Source organism: Anoplophora glabripennis, unplaced genomic scaffold (assembly GCF_000390285.2).
Source record: "Anoplophora glabripennis isolate ALB-LARVAE unplaced genomic scaffold, Agla_2.0 scaffold290, whole genome shotgun sequence".
In the NCBI taxonomy this organism is placed as follows: domain Eukaryota; kingdom Metazoa; phylum Arthropoda; class Insecta; order Coleoptera; family Cerambycidae; genus Anoplophora; species Anoplophora glabripennis.
This window is the reverse complement of record NW_019416372.1, coordinates 66,740-81,215: the sequence shown is the minus strand read 5'-3', so window position 1 is coordinate 81,215 and position 14,476 is coordinate 66,740. Positions and strand designations below refer to the sequence as shown.

The following is a 14,476-nucleotide window of genomic DNA, read 5'->3' as shown; positions in this document are numbered from 1 at the left end:
TTAATATATGTTTTTCAAAAAGCATTTTTTGTAGCAGACGGTTTCTGAGACTGATGTGAGTAACTATAGTTTTGAAATTTGATGGTAATGTAAAGTTAAAGTTTACAGTGCTCTTCCAACATCTCGCTTTTAAGGAAATTAGTGTCATAAATCATAAAATATACCTATTAAGATAAAACTTTTATTAATTGTTAAGAACTACTATTAAAATAAAGTAATGAATAAATAACAAAATAAAGGATATAAACTACGTATATAAGTTATTGTAGGTATATTATAAAAGTATTAACAAAATAAAATAAATATATTAGTACCTACAGTATTGAATAATTCTAATTGGAATTAATACTGTGACAATATCAATACAAAATTTGTTTATTGATTTTTAAATAAAATTGTTTTTGTCAGTAAGCTTCTGACTCTGTTTTGTACATTATCTTTTAACTTAAATGTCTCGTGATGCACTCTAATCTTGAAATAATTTTTTAAAATTAGTTTTACTAATTGTATTGGATGCTCATTAAACAGATCATTTAGTATCGTAAATAAATTATATTATTGTTCAATAGTATTCCCAAGGTGCGTTACACCTAAAAGAATCTACGCCCATGTACAAAACTTAACGTATGAAAACAATATGGCCGATCCTCTTTCCCATAGTTATTAATTATAATATGGTATTAATAACTGTCACAAAATCACTTCACACACTCAAAACATTTATAAAACACAACAAAATTTGTAAGTAAAACTCAAGACAAATAGATAAGTCATTAATTAGAATATATTTTCTATGAATCTATGATGTAAACAAATAATGTCGAGCATGCCCGAATAAGCAGCCAATCAAAAGTAAAGTACCTTAAAATACCCCCCTTGAACAAAACAAATTGGGCCTATGCAGTATCTAGGACTACAAGATCGATGGGTAGAGCCATAGATTAAATACAAAGGTAGAGCCACGTTCCGTAAAAAAGAAACGCAAAAATGCTTCCACGGCTTGAAGAAGTTCTACTTTATTTAAGAAGAGACATGTGGTTCTTGCACGACGGAGCTCCACCGCATTTTTCTCGGCCAGTGCGTGCATATTTAGATGCAGTTTCTCCAAATAGCTGGATTGGCCGTGGAAGCATTTTTGCTTGGCCACCCAGAAAGCCGGACTTCAATCCTTTTGATTTTTCTATTTAGTGTCGAATGAAAGATAGTTTACAAAGCCTAGAACTGGCTTGTGCCTGATACAGGCCCATGACTGTATGTACATACATGTACTCTGCCAGTGAATAAAAGCCTTATCTACGAGTTAAGTTTTTAAATTCTTTTTGAACTAATATTTTGTACCGATTTTAAATTATCTGGGCACGGATTTCTTAAATTAAATTTAAGAAATCCGTGGATCTGTGACACGATTAAACATTTGTAGCTCGATGTAATTTGGAGATTTTTTAGTTACATGAAATATAAAAGTAATGTTTATGACGTTTATTATGACTGTGAATATCTTCATTTATATTAATAAATGAGCGCACATTGTTAAATACATAAATACAAAAAAGGTCTACATAATGCCATAGCAGATATTCCAGCAATAGACCTAATCATCCTTTTTTGTGCAATAATTCCTGTTAGATTGATAGATAATTTCTTTAGATCTTGAACATAAAAAAGAAATGGTCTATTTAAGAATGCTAGAAATTCAAATTGTCGCTTTTTAGCGCTTCTTTTGGTAAAATATGGCGATATTATTTTTAAACAGTTGGCATTGTTGATGGCAACCCTGCTTCCAATTTATGTAAATTTGCTGTCAAACTGACAACATAGTTTTTTAAACAAATGTATTAATACTCTAGATATTTTAAAATGTTTAATGAGTACTGTAGCAGTTCAGTGGTGAATGCATCAGTAAGATATTAAATAGCAATAATATTAAATATGATAAACGATTAGACATAAATTATTAAGTTGGAAGGGTGAGGTTGACTTGAGTGGTTCACAATGGAAGAACCCAACTATGAAACGGATAGTATTACATAAATTTATATAATAGATTTAAGAAAAAAATGTCCAAAGGCCCCGATTTGGATTCTGTTAACCCGGGCCTTTGGCCACAACAGGCCGAAGTGCTCAATACTTTCTCCAAGATGTGGTACCACGTCTTCCTATGGGCCTTGTTTTCATCTATATTAGTGCATACGGTATGTAAACTACTTTCTTTTGTACAGTACACATTAAATAATTTTTATTGTATTCATACTCATATAGGTCAGTGTTATTTAAAGTAGTATCAATTTTTAAATAATTTTTAACAAAATTAAAATGTAGACCATTCAAACTAGCTTTACATTAAAATCCTACTATTTAAATGTATGATTATTATAAAAGTATTTTTAATTCTGTTTTTAGTAAGTTGCAACCTATTACTTTATTATTATTTATGTTTAGAACATAAATAATATGATTTTTTATTTTGCAGATTGCAGGATTAATTGCATTCTTAACTTTAAGGAAACATAAATTTGGTAAATTTTTCCCGATCGCAATATTACTCATGGGCGTGATAACACCCGCTGTAACAGGGATTGTAAGCAGCGCCGCTATCGCTTTCGTATACAGAGCATCGAGTTTACCAATGAATCCGCTTTATGCCCTTTTTTGGGGCTGCGGTCAGACAGTCATCACAGGTTGCATGGGTTTTACAAGAATTCTCGCCATGCTTTAAGGATGAGTGGCAAAACGGACTCACTAAGTGATTTTTTAGATAATTTAAAAATACATAAATGTGATGGTGCTACATGCATATAGTTAGAATTGTAATACAGATTTTATATGATTTCTATATAGTTTGTTTGTAAATTAAACTTCGGTGTATACAGTTATATTACGGTTAACTTTATAAAACACGTAGTAATATTGTTTTGTATATATGCACTGTACAAATACTAGAAGAGTAAGAATATAAATAAAGTCATATGCCTAAGTCCCCAGGTATTTTTATTATAAATCATAAATATTTGTTTTACTGGGTAATATCTATATGACCCTTAGTAAATCAGGATTAAAGTAATGAGTGATGTCGGTAAATTTATCAGAAGCAGTGAGGTTATAAAAAGTGAGGTTAAGATTTTAACATTTTAGGCAGAATATGGTATCTATTACAACAATTCAACACTTGTTCACGACATTTCGGAACTATAAACCAACATTTTCCGTATTAAAAATTATTTTTCACTCTAGTTTAATTGAAAATATAGAATATGATGGACGTTACCTAATGGGCTGCAGTTATGAAATGTTTGAGATTTGAAATCAGAAGGAGAAGAAGGGTTCGTACTTGACATCTGTCAGTTTCTTGTCATTTTATTTGACGTACATTGTATTGTATATTTACAAATGTTTTTACCATGTTTGAAAATTTCCGAGAAAGTTATTGACACAGTGATATGTAAAAATGTCACATACAATAAAAGAAAATGACAATAAATCCCAAATACCACCCAAAAATTTTACGTACAATGACATAGCATCTAAATTATTGCAAGACAAGCTTTTGCTTACTGCACTGGAACTTCACACGGAATTAGTAGAATCGGGTAGAGAATTAAAACAACTTAAAGACTTTTTCTCGAATCCTGGGAATTTTGAACTGCAAACCCAAGAAATCTCATCCCGTTTGTGTAAGTACCGATATTTACTTCCAAAGATGTCACTAATTCATCATAGAAACATTAATTATTTAATATTAATATGAATAACAAGTTAAATAGATGATTGCACTTCATGAATCTTTTTTATAGCAAGATCTGGTAGCCAAGTTACTCTCGATAGTTTAGATTTAACTAGATACTCTGAAGATGGTGGTGGAACGGACGAAAGAGTCGCAGTGTTGGAATTTGAACTGCGTAAGGCAAAAGAGACCATCAATGCTCTTAGAAATAATTTAACGGTAGCCACAGGTATGCAGTTTTGATCGTAAGTGAAAATCGTTTTACAAAAATGTGATTTTTGCAGAATCTGAGACAAGCTCGCCTGCTAAGGGTTCTTTAAGAAACCTTAATGTAGGTAATATAAAACCTCATGAACAGAGAGCACTTAATTTTCTTATCAATGAGTATTTGTTAATCCATGGATATAAATTAACGTCCATCACATTTGCCGATGAGAACGAGAGCCAGGTAAGTAAATATTGTGCTGTGATTTGTCTTCTTGCAATTATTTTTAGGATTTTGATGATTGGGATGACGTTGGTTTAAACATTTCCAAACCTCCTGAATTGCTTGCTTTGTACAGGGAAGGGCTCAAACAAACCGGGCAGAATAACAATTCTGAGTCTACACAGACAGAAAATAATGATGAAACAAAGGAGATCATTAATGAAATGGTAAAAAGTTATACCTCACTTCAATTTTATCTAGCTCTGTTTTATTTTTTCAGTCGAAAGAGTTGGAAGAACTTAAAGAAAAAACGTACAACTTAGAGCTTGAAAATTCCAAGTTAAACTACAATAATTTGAAATTGCAAGAAGAGCTCAAGCAACTTTCTAGTCAGTTGATGGTATCTAACGAAAACATGACAGAATCTCACATTCCGCTCCCCGAAGAAAGGGGAACCAACAAGGGCTCGGCGGGCAGCGAGTCCCCTGATAGGTTTGAAATTATCGATAAGAACATGTCGATATTTAAGGAGGACAACATATCAAACAGCAGTTTTAACGCCAGCGACTGGATGAACCTAAGCATTCCCGTAGATAATAGAGATTGTGATACTACCGGAGAATGTAAACTAAGGGACTTAGAATTAAACACAAGGTTCGTACCATTAATTAAAAGTTTATCAGTGGTTGTTACAGTTACATTGTTTCCAGCAAGGAAACATTTGTTAGAGAAGTGTTTTCCTTATGCTACGTGAACGCGCCCCATAAAGTAGACAACGAAATCATGGATGGGGTGTTCAACGAAGATATAACCAGTGAAAAATTCGTGCACTTAGTATCTTCGTCGTTGCTGCGGATTATACCGAACATTATATTGAATAAGAGGGAGGAAGTGATTCCGTTACTTATTACGACGGTGCATCTGAATCCAAAGGCATCGGAGAGGGATAAATTGTTGCAGCAACTCTTTAATCTCAAGAAGAAACCTTCGGAACCCGAACGCAATATGATTTTAGCAGGTAACCTAACTACGTTATCTAATGTAGCTGCTCTATTGCTTTGTTTTGGTTAATTTAATTTTATTACTTACCGTCACTACTCGGGAATAAGTTCGTTTAATTCTATATCGAATCATGTTTTAAAATAGCTTCAATACAATGCTCGGTGTACGATTGTGACGCTGTGGCTGCATGTTGACAACGTTCCCCGTATACTATTACAGTTTGTGAATAGACTTCGAAGTAAAGACATAAAACACTATAATTGCACTGAATGTTTACAGTTTACGATACTTTATAATAAAAAAGAGTTTATATTTATGGCTAACCTATTTTGTTGCTTTATGGGAGAAGGTGGTAGCGATGCGTAGGCCTCTTTAATGTAGTGTTCTTTCCCAATACATTATGTTCTGAATCCGTATTCCCTGGTGGCGGAATTTCCATGCTGGTACCTAACCCCGGGTGGTCGGTGTGATGGAAAAGTAAATACGTGTATTTTAGGTCTAATCGGTATAGCGAAATGCTCAGGAGAGAGCTTAGTCGAGAACGAGATCCTGCCGCAGTGCTGGTTGCAGTTGACACACAAGCACACCGAGAGGAGACTCCTGGTCGCCGAGGCGTGCATAGCGTTGATGGTATATATTTCGGTAAGTACGACAAAAGTGTGTATGAAACTTTAATGACAGATTCTGTCTGAAATTAATGACGAAGTTCTTATAAAAAGGTGGTTTATTACCGACTATAATATAAAGTCTCACAGCGGAAGAATCATTGCCTTGTTAATCTATTTTTTTTTTTCTCTATGGTATCAAATTGTGAATAACAGTGGATATCTCCATCATAATTTCGGTAAATATTATAAGGCTAATTATATTTTAAAACGTTATTTCAAATGATTTTATATATAATTGTCGAGTGTGATACGTGTATATTATACTTCACAGTAATTGCAATCGGTAATTTGAGGTTAGGTGGAAGAGTCAATGGTAGAGTTGGGGTGGTGCATATTAGTGATAAAAAAACAATCACCTGTTTTGTACCTTTTTAGACCAGACCGGATCTGTCGAAATATCTCACTTGGATGTAAGAGGGGGCAAGCTAAACTAGATCTGGGTGAGGTCCGAAACATTTTCAAAATTTCAAAATTGTTTAAAAAATTTTAAAAAATACCTATTTTAATTTTTTACTTATATCTTGGAACCTATGCATTTTGGAAGAATATTGAAGACGAAAAAAAGTTTTAGAATTGAATTTTGCACAGTATACTGCAAGTTAAAAATGTTTAAATTTATTACCAATGTTGCAAAATAGCAATAATTGATGAAAAAAAGGCAAAATAATCAAGTTTTTCCCTAGAGCATAACTTCATATGAGAAAAATTTATTTTTTAAACCAAAAAATCCACCTTTTAATTTGTTCCCGACCTTTAGGTTACACCCAGTATAAGCTTTATCATTAATATTGTGGTATTTTTCTAAGGAACCGATACGTAATTCCCTGTGTCTGTCAATGCTGCAACAAATGTTGGAGGACAAAGAAGAAACCGTTCGAGAAACTGTCGTTAGAGCTCTGTCTATACTGGCGTGTATGTGTAACGATCGTGACAAATATTATCAGATCGAACAGCTCGCATTGAGCACTTTGAACGACTCCAGTAAGAGCGTCGTCAACTTAGACATTCAAATATTGTTTCCGGTGATTGGGAGGTGGGCGTTAAGCGAAGGTGAGGAGAGATTCGAAAAAATAATCAACCTTTTGTTTGGTTTTGAAAATAAATGCATCGATAAAAACGTAAAACGACGGAAATCTAATGTATTTAACTGAAATTTTCTAGGTTTTCTGACCTCTAGCTTGTTGAAGAAGTTGTTGCACAAATTAAACTATTACATAAAGGATACGGAATCTCCGAATAAAATCAACATAGCTTCTGACAAAATACTCCGTATTATTAACGTTATCGAAAACTTGCTCCCGTTCTTGTTGATGCTGGTGGCGTCTCACGAAAATATTATGTCGAATATCGAGAAAGATATGGCTGTGGAACTGCGTGAGTCGTTTTTTAATTTCTTTGAATTTTTGTGTTCAGTGTACAATTTTTAGGACCCGAGCTAAAAACCTTGTGCACCAATCTGACGAATCCCGAAAAATTTCACAAATCCGACGTCAACTGCGGAATGATACTATACGAATTCGACAAATACATCTCCGATAACCCCAACATGACCTGGGGCGAAATGGACTGGGTGGTTGACGTGATGTAAGAACCCGTATAAAACGCCAGACAAAGTTTTATACCATTATTCGTTTTGCAGGCTACCAGACTTATTCAACAACCTCCACCACGTCGAAATAACGCAACAGTCCTTGCTCCAGAGCCTCATGAATCTCCTCTCCCGCACTTGCATCGTGTTCGGCAGAAGTTTCTCGAAATACAAAATCCGTCCGATCCTCCACAACAAAATACAAAGCTTGGAACAGGTCATAAGTAGTTTCAACCAGTTCTGCCCGAGTCTCAACGTGATCCCCATTTATCTGATCGTCCTCACGTACTGCGGCGACATCGAGGAGTTGTCCGGCGTACTCACAAAATTCTTGTGCGCTTTGCCACTGTGCGGCTCGCCGCTGGACTGTTTAGAGGTTACCGTTCGCAGGCTGTGCGAGAGCGGACTGCAAGAGACCGTGGTCGACTGTCTCTGGTCCGGGGTGGTGCACCAGAGACCGTTGGTTAAGGCGGCCGCCGCTACTTTGTTCTCGGGGATCATCGGGATGTGCGGCAACGAACTGCTCAAGTCCAAGGTGACAGGAGCGCTGGTTACGCTTGCGAGTGATAACGATGTGTAAGTAGTCGATATGAATTTTAACCTGAATTACGATGATTAGAAAATAGGGGGCGTAAAGGGGTCATGTTTATATTGAAGCCACCTCGGATCTTTGGAAAAACACGTTTTAAATTTGTTTTCTCAATTTCCATTGTAAAAACTATTTCTTTTTACTGACACTAGGATTCACAAACTAAACACAGTGCTATAAGAGGGCTCTATAGCAAATAGCCAACCGGCAATACATTTTTATAGATTTTATTTCACAGTTTGTCTAAACATGAGTAAATGCACAAATAACAGGCTTTCCCCCATTTTAACACAGGTTTTCTATAAAATGGACTTAGTTTAAAACTCATATAACATTTTGGTGTAGAGAAATTTGTAATTTACGGTGCAAATTACAAATTTCTTTACAGCAAAACGTAATTTGAGTTTCAAACTAACTCCATTTTATAGAAAATATGCGTTAGAATGGAGGAAAGTCTCCTATTTGTGCATTAATTCATATTTAGACAACCCGTGTAATAAAATCTATAAAAATGTACTGCTGGTTGGCTACTTGCCATAGAGCCCTCTTTACTTGCGGCATTAACGAAAGTAAATAAATTTTATTAAAAACAGAAGTGAATATAATCGTTTTTTTTTGTTTTAATTTTACGAGAATGAATTTTCAGCTTGGTCCGAACTGCGACGATCCCAGCATTGGGAAACCTCATTACCGACTGTACCGTCAAAGAAATTCATGACAAAGCCTACATGCAACTCCAAACGTACCTCTCCGATTCTAGTTTAAGGGAAAATCACACCCTCTTAAGGCAGCTAATCGTCACATTAGGAAACATAGTCAATAGCTGCACCCCGTCTTTTCGGAATGAAGGTAACTACATATATTCCGGAATTACGTTATTGGGAACATAAAAAATTTGTGATATAATAAAAATACCCAGTACGTCAGCTGTAAGAGCGATTTTTTGGAAGTGCCGCCGTCTAGTATCACGCCATTTTCTTTTTATTGCAGTTATTCTACCGCAGCTAACCGCTTTATCGTCTTTTATGTCTCAAATGTCGAATCACACTCGAAAAATAGATATGGCTTTAGCTCTCTTAGAAGCGTTTACGAATGTGGTTTACAGTCCGTTGAACAAGCAGAGTATCAGCTCGGTGGTAGTGCCCGGACTGAGGTGAGTAAATCTAAATAGAAAATTCTTTTCAGGTAATAGCTTTGCCACGTCAACGATCCCGGATGAGTTCAAGTGTTGAACGTAAGCGCCGTCAGCACTTAATCTCATCCGGAACTAGTCCGGGACGATTACCGTGAACGAAGCTATCGTTAATTGCAGGTGTTTAGAGACGGTGGTGACGGAGAACCAGACGTTGCACGTTCACCGCGAAACCGTGTCGTCGATGATAAAGGAATGTGATAATAAGGTTGATTTACCCGTCCCGGTGGACCGCAATCAAAGCCTCAGCCAGAACGTCAACCAGGGAGTGGAGGAAATGAGGCAGAAAGTAAGCAAAATATTTAACAAACCTACCATTTCGAAACCAAATAGTCTACCTAATTTACAAGGTATTTTTAAGAAGAAGTAATCGTTTTGTTGTATGTTCCACACCTCGTTCGTTACGTCGTGAAAGTAAATGACGGGTTTGACTTGGATAAAAAATTTTCTACTGCGGGATCGAAAAAAAATAAATATTGGACCTCATTTGAAAATCAAGTGCAAAGTAGAGCCAATTATCTTTTTCCACCGATCTAAAAAATGTGTTTCAGTTTCTAACGAAATGACGGCAGAAATGTGGTGCACTGTACCAATCAGATGCCCATGTACCAACTTTCATTTACCGTCTCGATGTAGTGAATAGAGATTAGTATTTTTCCTTGTGCCTTTATATTTTTCACGATATTTGCACCACTTAGATAACTATGCATGCTGGTTGTGAGATATTTTTTTAAATTATGATTTATTGATATTATTATGAAGTTGAATATGTAAGAGATTTATTGTATGTACTTAAATTATATTTTTTAATAACTAAATAAAATTTTTAGGTATATTATACACGTCTTTTCTTCAGAAATTGAAAAGACGCAGAACGTTTCGTCCTTTCGTTTATTTTAATTACGTGTAAAACGCAAGTTATTAAATGTGCAAAATTTATTTTACAACCAAATACGTAAAAAAAATATGATAAAGTTAAAGCAAACAGTCCGAAAATATAAATATTTGGTCCTTCGAGCCAGATTTGACTGTAAAAAAATTTAGCATATTGTAACGTAACCGTTATGTTATAAACGGGGTGTTTTATAAATTGTTTTTGTTGTAACACGACATGGAACTCAAGAAAGTAAGAACTTCATCAAATAACAATTTTGCGCAAAAAAATTATGATAAAGTTAAAGCAAACAGGCCAGAAATAAAAATATTTGGTCCTTCGAGCCAGATTTGATTGAAGGAAAATTTAGCATATTGTACAGTAACTTTTAATTTATAAACAGGGTGTTTTATAAATAATTTTAGTTGTAACACGACATGGAACTCAAGAAAGTAGAAACTTCATCAAATAACAATTTTGCACAAAAAAATTATGATAAAAGTTAAAGCAAACGGTGCGGAAATAAAAATTTTGGGTCCTTCGAGCTGGATTTGATTGAAGAAATATTTAGCATATTGTAACGTAACCTTTATTTTATAAACAGGGTGTTTTATAAATAGTCTTTGTTGTAACACGACATGGAACTCGAGAAAGTAAGAACTTCTACAAATAACAATTTTGCGCAAAAAAGTTATGATAAAGTTAAAGCAAACAGACCGGAAATAAAAATATTTGGTCCTTCGAGCCGAATTTGATTGTAAAAATATTTAGCATATTGTAACGTAACCTTTATGTTATAAACGAGGTGTTTTATAAATTGTTTTTGTTGTAACACGACATGGAACTCAAGAGAGTAACAACTTCATCAAATAACAATTTTGCACAAAAAAATTATGATAAAGTTAAAAGCACAGCCCGAAAATAAAAAATTTTGGTCCTTCGAACCGGATTTGATTGTAAAAAAATTTAGTATATTGTAACGTAACCTTTATTTTATAAACAGGGTGTTTCATAAATTCTTTTTGTTGGAACACGACATGGAACTCAAGAAATTAAGACTTCATCAAATAATGCTCGGCAGACAATTGCGGTGCCGTGGCAGCATTTTGATAACATTCACCGAGTACTAATATCATAAAAATACTGTAAATATCAGCTATTTTCAACACCAAATTGTTCAATCAAAGCTGGAATACTTAAAAAAAAATGAAAATAACTACTAGAAAGTGCAAGGATAAAAACAAGAAACCAAAAATGCGAATATTCTGCATTTAATAGACAAAATCTTTCAAGTTCAGACAAACATACATCTTCTGACAAATACATTTACAATTTACTGTTTCCCATTAAAATCTCCCTAACCAACTCGCAGGCGTAAAGCGATGTCCCGGGAGCCGTCGTTATTCCGTAACCCCCGTGCCCGTAGTTATGAACAATTCTAACTTTGTTGCCGTTGTTATACAGTATTTCCTTCTCCACCCTCACGGGATCTCTGTGGGGTCGAAGCCCAACGCGCTGAGCGATGACCTTTGCATTGCGTAAGCTCGGTACTAAACTTTCACATCTCTCTTTAATAGAAAGGCCGTCGTATTTATTGACTGTGCAGTCGTAGGAGTCGTACTGTCTGCATCCTCCGAGGGTGACGGAGTCGAAACAGGGGATAACGTAAGTGTCGTAGTCTCCGTAGAAGAATGTTTTCACCCAAGGTGCTTCCACCTAAGAATATATGATAACAGCCTGTTACATTGCAAGAAAATAACCTGGAATTTAAAAAAATCAAATGTCAATGTCAAAAAATGTTACTTTCTCTATTAAATTTAAGAAAACGTTTACGTTGGGACATGATTTTTCAATACATTTCAATTTTATTAGTGAAATCGTATCGGATGCAATCTATAGACCTACCTTTAACACTTGCCCCCTTATCGGTACCAGTTTTCTGTCTTTACATAGATATTTGGCTCCTAAGCCTGTGCAGTTGACCACCACATCGTATTCCGATCCAAGAGATGACAAGTTGTCGATGTTCCTTTCTATTATTTTACCACCCGCGTTTTTAAAATTAGAGTAACACCAAGGCAAATACAAGCTGCACTGAGAAAGGATGGTTGTAAAATATGAACCGTACTTCCATTTCCCTGGGCATAGCCGTAGTTCGTCTTCTGTAGCTGTCCTATAAATAGGTACTAGCTTTTCGATGAACTCATTCTAAAAAAAATATGTTTTATATAGATATAGCTTACAGCGTAGAGAATTTGATGTACCTATACATTTCTGATATTTATGTTACAAAATTGTGTTTTAGATTACAAAATTTCGTATGAATATGAAATAAAAAATTTGTGGGTCAGACATAACCTATAAAATCATATCTTAATAATTGTCATTGTCCATGCCTACTGGGATGGCACAAAGTGTTTGTATCTAGATCTACTGACAGACAGAGTGACCTATCAGACCTACTAACTGGTAGGTACTATTATAGGTACTATCATTATTTACTTATACAATGGTACTATACTAGAAAAGCAAGACATATTTCAGCATCACTGCTTTTGCATTTTTAAGAGTAAAATCGTCTAATTTTTGACAAATATTTTTATATACTTGCCCTGACAATTTGTGGATATTCGCTGGAAAAGATATATCCAGAAACTTCAGCAACGCCTGCATTAGAAGCTTCCCTGGAATTTTTTATATTGTCCCAATAATGGTAGGAGTCGTTAATCCATTTCCTAAAATATTTAGTTATAAAACAGGGTCAAAAGTTTCATTGTTACATAAAAAAATTATCTAATGTAAAAATCATTGTTAACTAGCAATTTTGGTGTATGTCCGTGTCTTTTTTATTATTGGTCTATTTAAAAAAAATCTAATATCTGATTGGCGATGGCGCCACATCACATTGAATGAATAAATCGAACGATAAATAAATAAAGTACAAGGCCTACCTATATATGTTTAAAAGGTGGAGTTCAATTGCAATAAATGGTATTGTATTTAACACAATGCAACTTGATTCATGGGAAGAAGCACTTTATTTATACCAATTCAAAAGGTAGGTAAATATATTTAAATAAGCATTTTGTAACTTGACTTTTCATTTTTCAAATCTATTTACAGTGTAAATGTACTAAGTATCATGAAAATTAATGGTATTATGTAATACGTTCAGATGATGTCAAGCAAAAATGTAGATTTTGACTTTTTAGAGACATCAATACGTTTTAAAAATCTAACATTAATTACTCTGAGCGATTCCTAAAATTATTTTGAGTACGGCACTGTTCAATAATCTAACCTCTAATTAACCTCTGCCACCGTTTTTTTTTTCGTAATTTTAATGTGGTTTTTAACGTGCCGTTAAAAAAGTTAAATAAACCTAATGAGATCACTAATTTACCGTGTAATATCCTCGTTTGGTCCTGTAAAACTAGTTCCTGGTCGGAAAATACCAGCAGCAACAAAGCTCAGGGTATCGACATCGAATTTATCCGCGACGATATCGATATCTGCATTTCTAAAAAGCTTTTGTAGTTCCACCGCCGTGGTTATACCCACCACACCTGCTCCGACCACAGCTATTTTCAAATTTTTCATCGTGAAATACAATTTGTCGATGTTAAAAACACTTCTACACTTATTTTGATAATCTAATGTATCCGCACTTATTTATATACACTTATCAATTCAAGTTTACAACAAATGTGGTAGTAATATTTAAAAAAATACACTTAGATCAAAAATTATTTACTTATCGTTATAGTTTGTGCAGGACCTAACTGGCCCAATTTCAAAGTTTTGTAGAGTAAAAAGAAAATGCTTTAAATTAGGAAAAATCGAATAGGTCATAGGACAAATATATTTTATCTGCCTATTGCTGATACCATTTTAATCATTTGCACATTTAAAGTAAATATAACTGTCATAAAATATTATTCGTTATCCTTCCTCTATTAATGGTTTGTATTTTTTACTATTGGAAATGTTTAAGCTAGAGGTGTTAGGAAAACGTATAGGATATAAATTTTCAGTGTATAGTCTTTCTGAAGTCGGTAGAACATGTAAAAAACGCCTAGCAATAAAATTTAATGAGTTTCATAGGCGTCCTTAAAAGTTTTCTGCTAAAGGTAAAAAATTATATTATAAATTAAATATATATATTATATGTTCATTTGGCCAACAATATATTTTAATTATTTATGTCCTCAAAACTATTTTAATATATTGGTGGTAAATTTCGTTTTGTTCCGTTTCAAAAGGTCTCCAAAATGCCATGTTGTAATAATATTAGTAAACAAAATATCCCTCTTATTTCTCCCTTTCGCAATTGTAATATGAATGATTGATAGGTGCCTATAATAAATTAAATAACCTGAATCACCAAATTCCGCATTGCTGCACTGCACTGCTGG

General features: G+C 34.2%; 3 protein-coding genes across 3 annotated transcripts; 2 read left to right on the top strand and 1 right to left on the bottom strand.

The window, feature by feature from the left end:
- The first annotated feature begins 1,799 nt into the window (after positions 1-1,799).
- On the top strand, positions 1,800-2,977 carry LOC108916027 (transmembrane protein 170A). The gene is made up of 2 exons (XM_018722216.2): positions 1,800-2,192; positions 2,471-2,977. The coding sequence occupies exons 1-2, from the start codon at positions 2,058-2,060 to the stop codon at positions 2,714-2,716; spliced, it is 381 nt and encodes a 126-aa protein (XP_018577732.1). The 5' UTR covers positions 1,800-2,057; the 3' UTR covers positions 2,717-2,977.
- A 381-nt stretch (positions 2,978-3,358) lies between these two features.
- LOC108916033 (lisH domain and HEAT repeat-containing protein KIAA1468 homolog) lies at positions 3,359-10,005 on the top strand. Its single transcript, XM_018722222.1, has 14 exons — positions 3,359-3,671; positions 3,792-3,950; positions 4,006-4,169; positions 4,217-4,375; positions 4,429-4,802; positions 4,859-5,166; positions 5,647-5,792; positions 6,625-6,868; positions 6,980-7,192; positions 7,246-7,402; positions 7,458-7,982; positions 8,642-8,844; positions 8,986-9,148; positions 9,308-10,005. Exons 1-14 carry the CDS (start codon positions 3,446-3,448, stop codon positions 9,555-9,557), a joined length of 3,291 nt encoding a protein of 1,096 aa, XP_018577738.1. The 5' UTR covers positions 3,359-3,445; the 3' UTR covers positions 9,558-10,005.
- A 1,311-nt stretch (positions 10,006-11,316) lies between these two features.
- Positions 11,317-13,781, bottom strand: LOC108916022 (D-aspartate oxidase). Its single transcript, XM_018722210.2, has 4 exons — positions 13,465-13,781; positions 12,673-12,796; positions 11,967-12,269; positions 11,317-11,777 (listed from the first exon to the last, which is right to left on the bottom strand). Exons 1-4 carry the CDS (start codon positions 13,659-13,661, stop codon positions 11,388-11,390), a joined length of 1,014 nt encoding a protein of 337 aa, XP_018577726.1. The 5' UTR covers positions 13,662-13,781; the 3' UTR covers positions 11,317-11,387.
- Positions 13,782-14,476: the final 695 nt, after the last annotated feature.